The sequence below is a fragment of the Pseudophryne corroboree genome, chromosome 10, assembly GCF_028390025.1.
Source record: "Pseudophryne corroboree isolate aPseCor3 chromosome 10, aPseCor3.hap2, whole genome shotgun sequence".
NCBI lineage: Eukaryota > Metazoa > Chordata > Amphibia > Anura > Myobatrachidae > Pseudophryne > Pseudophryne corroboree.
In genome coordinates this window covers 159,524,291-159,541,434 of record NC_086453.1, presented here as the reverse complement: position 1 = coordinate 159,541,434, position 17,144 = coordinate 159,524,291, and the positions used below count along the sequence as shown (strand labels likewise).

General features: G+C 47.8%; 1 protein-coding gene across 3 annotated transcripts in view; it reads left to right on the top strand.

The window, feature by feature from the left end:
- The window catches only part of SLC17A7 (solute carrier family 17 member 7), a 366,305-nt gene that overhangs the window by 335,780 nt on the left and 13,381 nt on the right, over positions 1 to 17,144 (top strand). For all 3 annotated transcript variants that reach the window (XM_063942897.1, XM_063942898.1, XM_063942899.1), the window contains exon 8: positions 15,368 to 15,517. In XM_063942897.1, coding sequence (XP_063798967.1) covers positions 15,368 to 15,517 — 150 coding nt within the window. The remainder of the gene's footprint in view (positions 1 to 15,367; positions 15,518 to 17,144) is intronic.

Here is a 17,144-nt window from a genome sequence, read left to right as displayed (position 1 = left end):
CCCAAATAACTCCTCCCCTTAATAAGGCAATACTTCCAAATGCCGTTTGGAATCCGCATCACCTGACCACTGACGTGTCCATAACCCTCTACTGGTAGAAATGGACAACGCACTTAGACTTGATGCCAGTCGGCAAATATTCCGCTGTGCATCACGCATATATAGAAATGCATCTTTTAAATGCTCTATAGGCAAAAATATACTGTCCCTATCTAGGGTATCAATATTTTCAGTCAGGGAATCCGACCACGCCAACCCAGCACTGCACATCCAGGCTGAGGCGATTGCTGGTCGCAGTATAACACCAGTATGTGTGTAAATACATTTTCTCTAACGTCCTAAGTGGATGCTGGGACTCCGTAAGGACCATGGGGAATAGCGGCTCCGCAGGAGACAGGGCACAAAATAAAAGCTTGAGATATCAGGTGGTGTGCACTGGCTCCTCCCCCTATGACCCTCCTCCAAGCCAGTTAGATTTTTGTGCCCGGCCGAGAAGGGTGCAAACTAGGTAGCTCTCCAGAGCTGCTTAGAATAAAAGTTTAGTTAGGTTTTTTTATTTTCAGTGAGTCCTGCTGGCAACAGGCTCACTGCATCGTGGGACTAAGGGGAGAAGAAGCGAACTCACCTGAGTGCAGAGTGGATTGGGCTTCTTAGGCTACTGGACGTTAGCTCCAGAGGGACGATCACAGGTTCAGCCTGGATGGGTCACCGGAGCCGCGCCGCCGTCCCCCTTACAGAGCCAGAAGAGACGAAGGTCCGGTGAAAGCGGCGGCAGAAGACATCCTGTCTTCAAGACTAAGGTAGCGCACAGCACCGCAGCTGTGCGCCATTGCTCTCAGCACACTTCACACTCCGGTCACTGAGGGTGCAGGGCGCTGGGGGGGAGCGCCCTGAGACGCAATATAACACACATATACCTTAGCTGGCAAAAGGAATACATCACATATAGCTCCAGGGCTATATGGATGTATTTTTCCCCCTGCCATTTTACACAAAAAAGCGGGAGTTAAGGACGTCGTGAAGGGGCGGGGCCTATCTCCTCAGCACACTGGCGCCATTATTCCCTCACAGCTCCGCTGGAAGGACGGCTCCCTGATTCTCCCCTGCAGTACTGCATCTGATTCAGGGTAAAAAAGAGAAGGGGGGGCATTTTGGCAGCAAATAACTAGATTAACAGCAGCTATAAGGGATTAACACTTATATAAGGTTATCCCTGTATATATATAGCGCTGGGTGTGTGCTGGCAGACTCTCCCTCTGTCTCTCCAAAGGGCTAAGTGGGGTCCTGTCCTCTATCAGAGCATTCCCGGTGTGTGTGCTGTGTGTCGGTACGCGTGTGTCGACATGTATGAGGAGGAAAATGAGGTGGAGGCGGAGCAGTTGCCTGTGTTAGTGATGTCACCCCCTAGGGAGTCGACACCTGACTGGATGATTGTGTTTAAGCAATTAAGTGATAATGTCAGCAATTTACAAAAAACTGTTGACGACATGAGAAAGCCGGCAAATCAATTAGTGCCTGTTCAGGCGTCTCAGACACCCTCAGGGGCCCTAAAACGGCCGCTACCTCAGTGGGTCGACACGGATCCAGATACAGATACTGAATCTAGTGTCGACGGTGACGAGACAAACGTAATGTCCAGTAGGGCCACACGTTACATGATCACGGCAATGAAAGAGGCATTGAACCTTTCTGACACTACAAATACCTCAAAGGCGGGTATTATGTGGGGTGTGAAAAAACTGCCAATAGTTTTTCCTGAGTCTGAGGAAATAAATGAGGTGTGTGATAAAGCGTGGGTTTCCCCCGATAAAAAACAGCTAATTTCTAATAAGTTATTAGCACTATACCCTTTCCCGCCAGAGGTTAGGGCACGGTGGGAAACACACCCTAGGGTAGATAAGGCGCTCACACGTTTATCTAAACAAGTAGCGTTACCGTCCCCTGATACGGCCACCCTCAAAGAACCAGCTGATAGGAGGCTGGAAAATATCCTGAAAAGTATATACACACATACTGGTGTTATACTGCGACCAGCAATCGCATCAGCCTGGATGTGCAGTGCTGGAGTCGCATGGGCGGATTCCCTGACTGAGAATATTGATACCCTGGATAGGGACAATATTCTGTTAACTATAGAACATTTAAAGGATGCATTGCTAAATATGCGTGATGCGCAGAGGGATATTTGTACCCTGGCATCAAGAGTAAGCGCAATGTCCATCTCTGCCAGAAGAGCATTATGGACCAGACAGTGGTCAGGGGACGCAGATTCCAAACGGCACATGGAAGTATTGCCGTATAAGGGGGAGGAGTTATTTGGGGCTGGTCTAACAGACCTGGTGGCCACGGCAACGGCTGGAAAATCCACCTTTTTACCCCAGGTTACTTCACATCAACAGAAAAAGACACAGTCTTTTCAAACTCAGTCCTTTCGTTCCCATAAGTACAAGCGAGCAAAAGGTCACTCTTTTCTGCCCAAGGGCAGAGGAAGAGGAAAAAGGCAGCACCATGCAGCCGCTTCCCAGGAGCAGAAGCCCTCCCCTGCTTCTGCCAAGTCTTCAGCATGACGCTGGGGCTTTACAAGCAGACTCAGACACGGTGGGGGCCCGTCTCAAGAATTTCAACGCGCAGTGGGCTCACTCGCAAGTGGATCCCTGGATTCTACAGGTAGTATCACAGGGGTACAAACTGGAATTCGAGGCGTTTCCTCCTCATCGGTTCCTGAAGTCTGCTTTACCAAAGTCTCCCTCCGACAGGGAGGCAGTTCTGGAAGCCATTCACAAGCTGTACTCCCAGCAGGTGATAATCAAGGTACCCCTCTTGCAACAGGGGAAGGGGTATTATTCCACACTATTTGTGGTACCGAAGCCGGACGGCTCGGTGAGACCAATATTAAATCTAAAACCTTTGAACACTTACATAAAAAGGTTCAAATTCAAGATGGAGTCACTCAGAGCGGTGATAGCGAACCTGGAAGAGGGGGACTATATGGTGTCGCTGGACATCAAGGATGCTTATCTCCACGTCCCAATATATCCTTCTCACCAAGGGTACCTCAGGTTTGTAGTACAAAACTGTCATTATCAGTTTCAGACGCTGCCGTTTGGATTGTCCACGGCGCCTCGGGTCTTTACCAAGGTAATGGCCGAAATGATGATTCTTCTACGAAGAAAAGGCATCTTAATTATCCCTTACTTGGACGATCTCCTGATAAGGGCAAGAACCAAGGAACAGTTAGAAGTCGGAGTGGCACTATCTCAGGTAGTGCTAAGTCAGCACGGATGGATTCTAAATATTCCAAAATCGCAGCTGATTCCAACGACACGTCTACTGTTCTTAGGAATGATTCTGGACACAGTCCAGAAGAAGGTGTTTCTCCCGGAGGAGAAGGCCAGGGAGTTATCCGAGCTAGTCAGGAACCTCCTAAAACCAGGACAGGTCTCAGTGCATCAGTGCACAAGGGTCCTGGGAAAAATGGTGGCTTCTTACGAAGCGATTCCATTCGGAAGATTCCATGCAAGAACTTTTCAGTGGGATCTACTGGGAAAATGGTCCGGATCGCATCTTCAGATGCATCAACGGATAACCCTGTCGCCAAGGACAAGGGTGTCTCTCCTGTGGTGGCTTCAGAGGGCTCATCTACTAGAGGGCCGCAGATTTGGCATTCAGGATTGGATCCTGGTAACCACGGATGCCAGCCTGAGAGGCTGGGGAGCAGTCACACAGGGAAGGAATTTCCAGGGCTTGTGGTCAAGCATGGAAACATCTCTTCATATAAACATTCTAGAACTAAGGGCCATTTACAATGCCTTAATTCAAGCAAAACCTCTGCTTCAGGGTCAGGCGGTGTTGATCCAGTCGGACAACATCACGTCAGTCGCCCACATAAACAGACAGGGCGGCACGAGAAGCAGGAGGGCAATGGCAGAAACTGCAAGGATTCTTCGCTGGGCGGAAAATCATGTGATAGCACTGTCAGCAGTGTTCATTCCGGGAGTGGACAACTGGGAAGCAGACTTCCTCAGCAGACACGACCTTCACCCGGGAGAGTGGGGACTTCACCCAGAAGTCTTCCACCAAATTGTAAACCGTTGGGAAAGACCAAAGGTGGACATGATGGCGTCACGTCTAAACAAAAAACTGGACAGATATTGCGCCAGGTCAAGGGACCCTCAGGCAATAGCAGTGGACGCTCTGGTAACGCCGTGGGTGTACCAGTCAGTGTATGTATTCCCTCCTCTGCCCCTCATACCGAAAGTATTGAGAATCATAAGAAGGAGAGGAGTAAGAACTATACTCGTGGTTCCGGATTGGCCAAGAAGGTCTTGGTACCCGGAACTTCAAGAGATGCTCACGGACGAACCGTGGCCTCTACCTCTAAGACAGGACCTGCTACTGCAGGGGCCTTGTCTGTTCCAAGACTTACCGCGGCTGCGTTTGACGGCATGGCGGTTGAACGCCGGATCCTGAAGGACAAGGGCATTCCAGAAGAAGTCATCCCTACTCTGGTAAAAGCCAGAAAGGAAGTAACCGCAAAACATTATCACCGCATTTGGCGTAAATATGTTGCGTGGTGTGAGGCCAAGAAGGCCCCTACACATTTCGGCCCTGTCGATATTCTTCCAGAAAGAACTGGCTTCAGTACCTGAAGTTCAGACATTTGTGAAAGGGGTGCTGCACATACAGCCTCCTTTTGTGCCTCCAGTGGCACCTTGGGATCTCAATGTTGTGTTGAGATTTCTAAAATCACACTGGTTTGAACCATTGTCTACGGTAGATTTAAAATATCTCACGTGGAAGGTGTCGATGCTGTTGGCCTTGGCTTCAGCTAGGCGTGTGTCAGAATTGGCGGCTTTATCATGTAAAAGCCCTTACCTAAATTTTCATTCTGACAGGGCAGAATTGAGGACTCGTCCTCAATTTCTACCTAAGGTGGTTTCTGCATTTCACATGAACCAACCTATTGTGGTACCTGCGGCTACTAGGGACTTAGAGGACTCTAAGTTGCTGGACGTTGTCAGGGCCTTGAAAATATATGTTTCCAGGACGGCTGGAGTCAGGAAAACTGACTCGCTGTTTATCCTGTATGCACCCAACAAGCTGGGTGCTCCTGCTTCAAAGCAGACGATTGCTCGTTGGATTTGTAGTACAATTCAGCTTGCACATTCCGTGGCAGGATTGCCACAGCCAAAATCAGTAAAAGCCCATTCCACAAGGAAAGTGGGCTCATCTTGGGCGGCTGCCCGAGGGGTCTCGGCTTTACAACTTTGCCGAGCAGCTACTTGGTCAGGGGCAAACACGTTTGCTAAATTCTACAAATTTGATACCCTGGCTGAGGAGGACCTGGAGTTCTCTCATTCGGTGCTGCAGAGTCATCCGCACTCTCCCGCCCGTTTGGGAGCTTTGGTATAATCCCCATGGTCCTTACGGAGTCCCAGCATCCACTTAGGACGTTAGAGAAAATAAGATTTTACTTACCGATAAATCTATTTCTCGTAGTCCGTAGTGGATGCTGGGCGCCCATCCCTAGTGCGGATTGTCTGCAATACTTGTATATAGTTATTGTTACAAAAAATTCGGGTTATTATTGTTGAGCCATCTTTTCAGAGGCTCCTTTAAATTTATCATACTGTTAACTGGGTTCAGATCACGAGTTGTACGGTGTGATTGGTGTGGCTGGTATGAGTCTTACCCGGGATTCAATATCCTTCCTTATTATGTACGCTCGTCCGGGCACAGTATCCTAACTGGCTTGGAGGAGGGTCATAGGGGGAGGAGCCAGTGCACACCACCTGATATCTCAAGCTTTTATTTTGTGCCCTGTCTCCTGCGGAGCCGCTATTCCCCATGGTCCTTACGGAGTCCCAGCATCCACTACGGACTACGAGAAATAGATTTATCGGTAAGTAAAATCTTATTTTAGGATACCCTCCTGCTTTCTATCAGCAGGATCTTAAGGGCGGCCATCTCAGGAGAGGATAGAGCCCTTACAAGCGTGTGAGCGCTTTATCCACCCTAGGGGGTGTTTCCCAACGCACCCTAACCTCTGGCGGGAAAGGATATAATGCCAATAACATTTTCGAAATTATCAGTTGTTATCGGGGGAAACCCACGCATCATCACACACCTCATTTAATTTCTCAGATTCAGGAAAACTACAGGTAGTTTTTCCTCACCGAACATAATACCCCTTTTTGGTGGTACTCGTATTATCAGAAATGTGTAAAACATTTTTCATTGCCTCAATCATGTAACGTGTGGCCCTACTGGAAGTCACATTTGTCTCTTCACCGTCGACACTGGAGTCAGTATCCGTGTCGGCGTCTATATCTGCCATCTGAGGTAACGGGCGCTTTAGAGCCCCTGACGGCCTATGAGACGTCTGGACAGGCACAAGCTGAGTAGCCGGCTGTCTCATGTCAACCACTGTCTTTTATACAGAGCTGACACTGTCACGTAATTTCTTCCAACAGTTCATCCACTCAGGTGTCGACCCCCTAGGGGGTGACATCACTATTACAGGCAATCTGCTCCGTCTCCACATCATTTTTCTCCTCATACATGTCGACACAAAAGTACCGACATACAGCACACACACATGGAATGCTCTGATAGAGGACAGGACCCCACTAGCCCTTTGGGGAGACAGAGGGAGAGTTTGCCAGCACACACCAGAGCGCTATATATATACAGGGATAACCTTATATAAGTGTTTTTCCCCTTATAGCTGCTGTATAGTTAATAGTGCGCCTAATTTGTGCCCCCCTCTCTTTTTTAACCCTTTCTGTAGTGTAGTGACTGCAGGGGAGAACCAGGGAGCTTCCCTCCAACGGAGCTGTGAGGGAAAATGGCGCCAGTGTGCTGAGGAGATAGGCTCCGCCCCCTTATCGGCGGCCTTATCTCCCGTTTTTCTATGTATTCTGGCAGGGGTTAAATGCATCCATATAGCCCAGGAGCTATATGTGATGCATTTTTTTTGCCATCCAAGGTGTTTTTATTGCGTCTCAGGGCGCCCCCCCCCCAGCGCCCTGCACCCTCAGTGACCGGAGTGTGAAGTGTGCTGAGAGCAATGGCGCACAGCTACAGTGCTGTGCGCTACCTTGTTGAAGACAGGACGTCTTCTGCCGCCGATTTTCCGGACCTCTTCTGCCTTCTGGCTCTGTAAGGGGGGCGGCGGCGCGGCTCTGGGACCCATCCAAGCTGGGCCTGTGATCGTCCCTCTGGAGCTAATGTCCAGTAGCCTAAGAAGCCCAATCCACTCTGCACGCAGGTGAGTTCGCTTCTTCTCCCCTTAGTCCCTCGATGCAGTGAGCCTGTTGCCAGCAGGTCTCACTGAAAATAAAAAAACCTAAACTAAAACTTTCACTAAGAAGCTCAGGAGAGCCCCTAGTGTGCACCCTTCTCGTTCGGGCACAGAGATCTAACTGAGGCTTGGAGGAGGGTCATGGGGGGAGGAGCCAGTGCACACCAGATAGTCCTAAAGCTTTCTTTAGATGTGCCCAGTCTCCTGCGGAGCCGCTATTCCCCATGGTCCTTACGGAGTCCCCAGCATCCACTTAGGACGTTAGAGAAAAATAATACATTTGCATTACTATGTTTCTAGGATGCATAAGCAGCTTCTGCTGATTAAAATGATATGTGGCATGGCTATATTCTCTGTGCGACTGTGGCTGTATCTGCATACAAAATGCTACATTACAGTGATTTCGAGGAATACACTGTAACGTTGCATTTCGTATGCAAATACAGCCGCATATGCAGCATGCATATATTGTGTGTGTGACTGTGGCTGTATCTGCATATGAAATGCTACATTACAGTGATTTCCAGGAATACACTGTAACGTAGCATATATGCAGTTACAGCCGCAGTCTCACACAGAATATAGGCATATCATTTCTCTTACGTCCTAGAGGATGCTGGGGTCCACATTAATACCATGGGGTATAGACGGTCCAGTAGGAGCCATTGGCACTTTAAGAGTTTCAGAGTGTGGGCTGGCTCCTCCCTCTATGCCCCTCCTACCAGACTCAGTTTAGAAAATGTGCCCGGAGGAGTCGGTCACAGCTAGGGGAGCTCTACAGAGCTTCTTTAGTAAAAGTTATATTAGAGTTTTTTATTTTACAGGGAGGCTGCTGGCAACAGCCTCCCTGCATCGTGGGACTAAGGTGGGAGTAGTGTCCACCCTGCGGGGTCTGAGCCACTATCTCCGCTGACAGGACACTGAGCTCCTGAGGGGATAGAACATTCCCCGCCACAGGGGAATGCTCACCCCGGCAGCATGCAGCCACCCCCTTACAGAGCCAGAAGATCGGTGGCGAGTTAGTCACCGGACCTCTAGCAAGCGGGGAGCCGGTGTGAAGATGGTGGCAACCAGGTATGGAGCGCAGTACTAACTGCACTCCGGGGCTCAGCGGTACATAGTGCGGCGCTGTGAGGGGCACCCTGAGCCAGCGCCTACACCCTACACTGACCTCTCAAGCCTATCAGGGTCCCGGGATCTCTGCCAGCATAAATCTTCAGGCCAGTATAATCTGATGAAGAGCGGGAAAACAGCGCCATTAAGGGGGCGAAGCTTCTCCTCAGAGCGGACCCAGCAGTGTTCAGAGCCATTTTCCTGCTTGCAGAAACGCTGTCAGTGATGTGCAGTCCCTCCAGAGTAACTCCAGCTATCTCTCACGGTACCAGGGGGTTGTAGAAGGGGGGCGGAGGCTGTGTAAAGACTATGCAACCTATTAAGGTACAAAATCAGCGCTGGTTTAGGGTCTTCTTATACCTGGAAAGCGCTGTGTGTGGGTTGGCTCCAATCTCTGTGTCTCTCTTGCCATTCTTGGGGGTGAAACTCTGTCTGTCCGCCCCTGTGTGTGTATGGAGTGTCTGTGGTCTCCATTAAGCTATGTCCAGGGGCTCTGTGTCATATGCAGCAGAGGATATGTCCTCTCAGGATGATCCAATTCCATGTAATCAGGATTGCACTGTTTTAGCACAGATACCAGCAAGGGAGCCTGAATGGTTATCCTCTATCAAATCCATGATTTCACAGATTTCTACTAGGGTTGCACAGAATGAATCTGCAACTCAGATTTTAGAGAACTCTATGGCAGTTTGGTCCGGTTCTGTTACCTCAGGGCCCCCCCTCTGGAAGTACCCATAAACGTGCTCTTGCATAGATTATGTAGGATGACACGGAGACCGATTCTGACACGGCAGACGGTGATTGGGATGTGCTCAGGGAGGCCGCATCTCTTGCTAAAGGGGTGCAGTTGATGATAGAGGCTATAAGGGATGTGTTGAATATTTCAGATACAACACCTGAGCAGGTTGAGGAGGCTTACTTCACTGACAATAAGAAAGCCTTGCTAACCTTCCCTGCTCCAAAGAATTAAATGCTATATTTGAGAAAGCATGGGAAAACCCAGAGAAAAAAGTCCAGATCCCTAGAAGAGTTCTGGTTGCTTTTCCCTTCCCAGAGGAAGATAGGAAAAAAGGGGAAAACCCACCCATAGTGGATGCGTCTGTATCCACACTCTCTAAAAAGGTGGTTTTACCTGTTCCAGGATCTACCGCCTTAAAAGACTCGGCTGATCGCAAAATTGATACTACGCTCAAATCCATATGCACGGCTTCAGGGGCGATACTACGGCCTACAGTACTATTGCCTGTGCATGGATTTTACAAAGATATAGTAAAGTGGTCAGGCGCGTCACTTGAGGATTTGGATACTATGGACAAAAGTGACGTAGATTTGTTTTACGTAACATTCAGGATTCTGCAGGATTTATGGTGAATCCTGCTGCAGGTTCCCAGGAACAGAAACCTGCTTCTGGTACACCAAAGTCCTCAGCATGATGGTGGACAGCGCGGCCTGGAGGTAGGGCCAGTGGGGGCGAGACTCAGCCATTTCAGTCACGTCTGGGTGTCGTCCGGCCTGGATCCCTGGGTACTAGATATTGTGTCCCAGGGGGTACTGGCTGGAATTTCAAGATCTCCCTCCTCACCAGTTCTTCAAATCAGGCTTGCCAGCTTTGCCGGCAGACAGGGCTACCCTACGGTGGGCCATCAAGAAGCTGGTGCAGGCACAGGTTATCGTACCAGTTCCTTCCCAGATGCAAAACAAAGGTTACTATTCGAACCTTTTCGTGGTACCAAAACCGGATGGTTCGGTCAGGCGCATTCTGAACTTAAAATCACTAAACCTCTTTCTGAGGGAGTTCAAGTTCAAAATGAAGTCTCTAAGGGCAGTGATGTCAGGTCTGGAGGAGGGGGAATTCCTGGTATCCCTAGATATCAAGGATGCGTACCTCCATATTCTGATTTGACTGCCGCATCAAGCTTATCCCCGATTTGCTCTGCTGGACTGTCATTTTCAGCTCCAGGCCCTGCCATTCGGCCTCTCCACAGCACCGCGGGTATTCACCAAGGTGATGGCGGAAATGATGGTTCTCCTCCACAGACAAGGGGTGAACATAATCTGGACGATCTTCTGATAAAGGCATCGTCCAAGGAGAAGCTGTTACGGTCCATAGCTCTCATGACCCAGCTTCTCAGGGAACATGGTTGGATCCTGAATCTTCCGAAATCACATTTGGAACCAACCAGAAGATTGTCTTTTCTTGGAATGATCCTCAACACGGAGGTGCTGTGGGTGTTTCTTCCAGAGGAGAAAGCGTTGGTGATACAAACAATGGTCCAGGATGTTCTGAAGCCAGCCTGGGTGTCGGTTCATCAGTGCATTCGCCTTCTGGGGAAGATGGTGGCCACTTACTAGGCACTGCAGTACGGGAGGTTTCATGCTTTGTCCTTCCAACTGGATCTCCTGGACAAGTGGTTGGGATCCCATCTACACATGCACCAGAGAATACGTTTGTTGCCAAAGGCCAGGATTTCCCTCCTCTGGTGGCTGCAATTACCTCACCTCCTGGAGGGCCACAGGTTTGGGATTCAGGACTAGATCCTTCTAACCACGGATGCAAGTCTCCGAGCCTGGGGCGCAATCACTCGAGGGGAAACCTTCCAAGGAAGGTGGTCAAGTCTGGATGCCGGCCTGCCGATAAACATTCTGGAACTAAGAGCCGTCTACAACGGTCTTCTCCAAGCGGCCCATCTTCTGAGAAATCGGGCCATTCAAGTGCAATCGGACAATGTAACGACAGTGGCTTACATAAACCAACAAGGCGGAACGAAGAGCAGAGCTGCAATGTCAGAGGTATCAAGAATCATCCTCTGGGCAGAAAAACACGCGTTGGCGCTGTCAGCACTCTTCATTCTGAGCAGAGCCGACCCTAACCAATATGATGCCCTAGGCAAGATTTCGGCTGGTGCCCCCCTAGCACCACCACTAGTTCCACCTCTGACCATGCACCCATTTTCTTGCACCATCAGCCCTCACCCATAGCAGTCCTCATTTTGGTGCTCCTACCCCCTATATTTTAAATAGGAACAGTGCGCACATTCGGCGTACAGCCCAAAAAGGGGTGTGTTTTTCCTGGCAAAGGGCATGGCCACACAATAGAACCCCCAATTCAAATTAGGCCACACGGTACTGTAACTTTATTCATATTTTATAATGTGATAGTGTTCCTTATTCATGTTACATTACACAGTATTACCACTTTACCTTATAAACGTTACTCCTCACAGTAGTGCCCCTTATTCACATTACATCACACTGAATTGCTCCTTATTCACATTACACCACACCATATTGCTCTTTATTCACATTAGACCACACAGTAGTGCCCTTTCTATACGTAACACCACACAGTAGAGCACCTTATACACATAATGCCACACATTAGTAATGCATTTATACATATAATATCACACAGTAATGCCCCTTACACATAAGACACGCATTATTAATGTCCTTATAAACATAATGCGCCTTACACATTATGCCAACCTTTATTAATGCCATTATACACATAATGTCCCTTACACATATGCCACAAATTATGAATGCCCTTATACACATAATGGAACATATAATGTCCCTTATACATATGCTGCACATTATTAGTGCCCTTATACACATAATGACACACATAGTGCCCCTTACACATTTGCTGCTCATTAATAATGCATTTATACACATGACACACATAATGCCCCTTACACATATGCCGAACACAATTGCACAACCAACCCCCCCACACACAGCACTCACACTGCCACTAACACTGTTACCTCTGCTTGGATACAGATGTGTCCTCATAAATCTTGCTCAATGCGACATGCAGCAGAAGATGCCTGGCGTGAGTCAGTTGGCAATTCTGCTAACGTTGGGCACTTTATTTGCATTGCTATGTGGCTAGGATGCACAAGCAGATTCTGCTAATTAAAATGATATGCAGCATGCCTATATACTGTGTGCAACTGTGGCTGTATCTGCATATGAAATGCTACACACAGAATATAGGCATGCCACATATCATTTTAATCAGCAGAAGCTGCTGGTGCCCTTAGGCATACCAAATCCCCTAGGCAGTTGCCTAGTTTGCCTATGCCCAGGGCCGGCTCTGATTCCGGGAGTCGACAACTGGGAAGCAGACTTCCTCAGCAGACACGAACTCCATCCAGGGGAGTGGGGTACCCATCTGGAAGTGTTCAAGGAGGTTACAGATCATTGGGGCATACCCCAGATCGACATGATGGCCTCTCGTCTCAACAAGAAGCTTCGGCTGTATTGTTCCAGGTCGAGGGACCCGCAAGCTGTGTCAGTGGACGCCCTAGTGACTCCATGGGTGTTCCAGTCAGTGTACGTGTTTCCTCCACTTCCACTCATTCCAAGAGTTCTAAAACTCATAAGGAGAACAAGAGTTCAGGCGATCCTCATTGCTCCGGACTGGCCAAGAAGGGCTTGGTACGCAGATCTTCTGGCTCTACTGCTAGAAGAGCCGAGGCCTCTTCCCCTTCGGGAGGACCTGCGGCAGCAGGGGCCACTCGCCTATCAAGACTTACCACGGCTACGTTTGATGGCATGGAGGTTGAACGCCAGATACTAGCTCGGAAGGGCATTCCGAACAAGGTTATTCCTACCCTGATACAGGCTAGGAAAGGGGTATCGTCTAAACATTACCATCGTATTTGGAAAAAATATGTGTCTTGGTGTGAGTCCAAGAAGCTTCCTGCGGTGGAGTTTCAACTGGGACATTTTCTCCTCTCCATGCAAGCAGGGGTGGATATGGGCCTGAGGTTAGGATCCATAAAGGTCCAGATTTCGGCTCTATCCATTTTCTTCCAGAAAAAGTTGGATGCCCTCCCTGAGGTTCAGACTTTTTTGAAGGGAGTTCTGCGCATCCAACCTCCCTTTGTACCGCCTATGGTGCCTTGGGATCTTAACATGGTGTTGCAGTTCCTCCAGTCGGACTGGTTTGAGCCTCTACAGGAGGTCGAGGTCAAGTTTCTCACCTGGAAGGCTGTCACTTTGTTGTCCTTAGCTTCTGCTAGACGTGTCTCAGAGTTGGGGGCTTTGTCATGTAAAAGCCCATACTTGATCTTCCATGAAGATAGAGCTGAGCTTCGGACACGTCAGCAGTTTCTTCCGAAGGTTGTGTCGGCATTTCATAACAACCTATTGTGGTGCCAGTTGCGACTGACTCCTCAATTTCATCAAAGTTCTTAGATATTGTAAGGGCTCTAAAAATCTATGTGAGGACTGCTCGTCACAGAAAATCGGACTCTTTGTTTGTCCTGTATGATCCGAAGAAAATTGGGTGTCCTGCTTCTAAACAGACGATCTCTCGCTGGATCAGGTTCACTATCCAGCATGCATATTCTACGGCAGGCTTGACGTGTCCTACGTCTGTCAAGGCCCACTCTACTCGTAAGGTGAGTTCTTTCTGGGCGGCTGCCTGGGGTGTCTCAGCTTTACAACTCTGCCGAGCAGCTACTTGGTCGGGGTCGAACACGTTCGCAAAGTTCTACAAGTTCGATACTTTGGCCTCTGAGGACCTTAAGTTTGGTCAATTGGTTCTGCAGGAGCTTCCGTGCACTCCCTCCCGTTATGGGAGCTTTGGTACATCCCCATGGTACTAATGTGGACCCCAGCATTCTCTAGGACATAAGAGAAAATATGATTTTAATTACCTACCGTTAAATCCTTTTCTCGTAGTCCGTAGAGGATGCTGGGCGCCCGCCCAGCGCTTTCTTTTCCTGCAGTGGTTATCTAGTTCAGTACAACTTTGTTTTTAGTTGAGTAGTGCATTATTACTTGGTAAGTAATATTTCAGCCGTTGCTGTGTTTCAAGCTAGTTAGCTAGATGTGCCTTGTATGTGTGAGCTGGTATGAATCTCGCCACTATCTGTGTAAAATCCTTCTCTCGAAGATGTCCGTCTCCTTGGGCACAGTTTCTAGACTGAGTCTGGTAGGAGGGGCATAGAGGGAGGAGCCAGCCCACACTCTCAAACTCTTAAAGTACCAATGGCTCCTAGTCCACCCGTCTATACCCCATGGTACTAATGTGGACCCCAGCATCCTCTACGGACTACGAGAAAAGGATTTACTGGTAGGTAATTAAAATCCTATTTTTAATCAGCAGAAGCTGCTTGTGCCCCTAGGCATACCAAATGCCCTAGGAATTTGCCTAGTTTGTCTATGCCTAGGGCCGGCTCTGGGACAGGCAGTCAGTGGTCTAGTTACCCATATGGCCCCCAGACTTCTTACTTCTCTTTACACAGCTCCACCAGATTATGTTGTAACCGGCAGGTGAGGCGGTGCAGTGTAGGGATCTTATGCTGTAGTGGGCAGCTTCCGTTTGGCAGACTTTGCAGGACTACAGTGCTGGGGAAGGCACCATCCCCATACCTGGAAGCACCATGCCCCCCAGCTAAATCAGCCATTGTGACTGCAGCCACCGCATGAGTCCGACTGGTATACTTAGAAGACAATTGGGGTTTCTTTCTTGTTTTTTTTTTTTTTTCTTTAAAGCTTCTAGAAAAAAGAAAAGTAGAGGTATTGCACATGGCAACTAATCATCTAGCATTTATCTAGTACATTCTCAAAATCATTACTAAAGTGTTTTTTTTCTAGAATGTTTAGTAAATCAATTCCTTGATGTGATGTGATGTGGTGACTGACATTTTTAGTTTGCACAAAGAATTAAAAATAAAAATATACCTTTCTTTTAGTTTATTTTGATTTGTTTTGCTTTTATACAACATACATGTATAGACATAAGGTATTATGAACAAACAACCGTTATTTCTTTATACCTGCATTTATTAATGGGATGAGGTGTTCACTGTGTTAACAGCAACAGGTTCAAAAGGTTTTATAAAAACTCCCTGGTGTTGTTGCTACACTGCAGGATGTTTACCCCATTCCTAACTATTATATTTCATATGCTATCATTGTGTTTCCTTACAGAAATTTAAGGCACCTTGGCGAAAGTTCTTTACTTCTATGCCAGTATATGCAATCATTGTCGCAAACTTTTGCCGCAGTTGGACATTCTATCTCCTTCTAATTAGCCAGCCAGCTTATTTTGAAGAAGTATTTGGCTTTGAAATCAGCAAGGTATGTGGGGTGGTCTTCAGTATGTCGGCTGACGGGATCCCGGCGCACAGTATACCCTGTGGCAAATGCTGTGTTATTGACTTGCTAAATCTTGCCAAGATCAATAGTCTCCTTAAATAAATAATTTTAGTATCAGGTGGTTTAAAATAAAACCTTAAAGAGAACCATTAAAGTAATAAAACAAAGCCTAAAAGCCAGTTTAAGCGGAATATATGAGGATATGATTTATACTACTTTTGTCAGCAGCACAAACAATGTGATGAGAGAAACAAGATCATTTTCACAAATGTCATTGTCTGGTGGTAGGTATAGAAGAGATGCACTGAATCCTCAAAATACTGTAGTGTAATGTGTGCATGGGAATAAATGCATACTGTATTATATATATTCAGAGTTATACGTGTGTGTCTCTGTTCTGCATCAGCTGCCTACCTGTACACTTAGTTTGATACAAAAAAGTGCTTTTATGCACTGTGGGCCTGATTCAAATGCAGTTGCAAGGCGGCTGTTGTATGTAATCGGCCAAAGGCCCTCATTCCGAGTTGTTCGCTCGCTAGCTTCCTTTAGCAGCATTGCACACGCTAGGCCGCCGCCCTCTGGGTGTGTATCTTAGCGTAGCAGAATTGCGAACGAAAGATTAGCAAAACTGCTACTAAATAATTCTTTGCAGTTTCTGAGTAGCTCCAGACCTACTCCTAGATTGCGATCAGCTCAGTCCGTTTAGTTCCTGGTTTAACGTCACAATCACGCCCTACGTTCGGTTAGCCACTCCCCCGTTTCTCCAGACACTCCCGCGTTTTTCCCTGACACGCCTGCGTTTTTTAGCACACTCCCGGAAAACGCTCAGTTACCACCCAGAAACGCCCCTTTCCTGTTAATCATTCACTGATCAGCAGTGCGACTGAAAATCGTCGTTCGAACACCAGCAAATCTACTAAGTTTTGTGTTAAATAACTTAGCGCATGCGCAGTTAACAACAAATTGCAGCATAGTGAAAATCGGCAACGAGCGAACAACTCGGAATGACCCCCCAATGTTTTCTTACTGCATATGAGCCACAGTGCGCATGCATAGTGATTGAATTGCTATAGTGATCACAACAAGGAATTAGTCACGGAGTAAGTGACAGGTAGATAGCGTTTGGGATGGTAACAGGGAGTGGTCAGTTAAAAGCTGACGTGTCATGGCTGTTCAGACGCCATTTTTTGGGCATGCATAATTTAGCAGTTGTGATTTTACTTGCTACTGGAGAGCTCTCAGCAAGTATGAATGGTTAGCATTACTGCCTCACAGAACTAAGGTAATGGGTTAGATTTCCACCATGGCCCTATCTGGAGTTTGTATACTCTCCCCATACTTGCGCGTGTTTCCTCTGGGTACTTCGGTTTCCTCCCACAATCCAAAAATATACTGGTAGGTTAATTGGCTCCCAACAAAATTATCCCTAGCTTGAATGTGTGTGCGTGTAGTAGGGAGTATAGATTGTAAACTCCAATGGGGCAGGGACTGATGTGAATGGCCAGGTTAGGAAGGATGCTATTAATCCTGGATTTACTAATCTAAATGTCATGAGTAGATTCAGACCCAGGCCCAAAGTATACAGTTTGAATATAAGGAGGTAAAACAA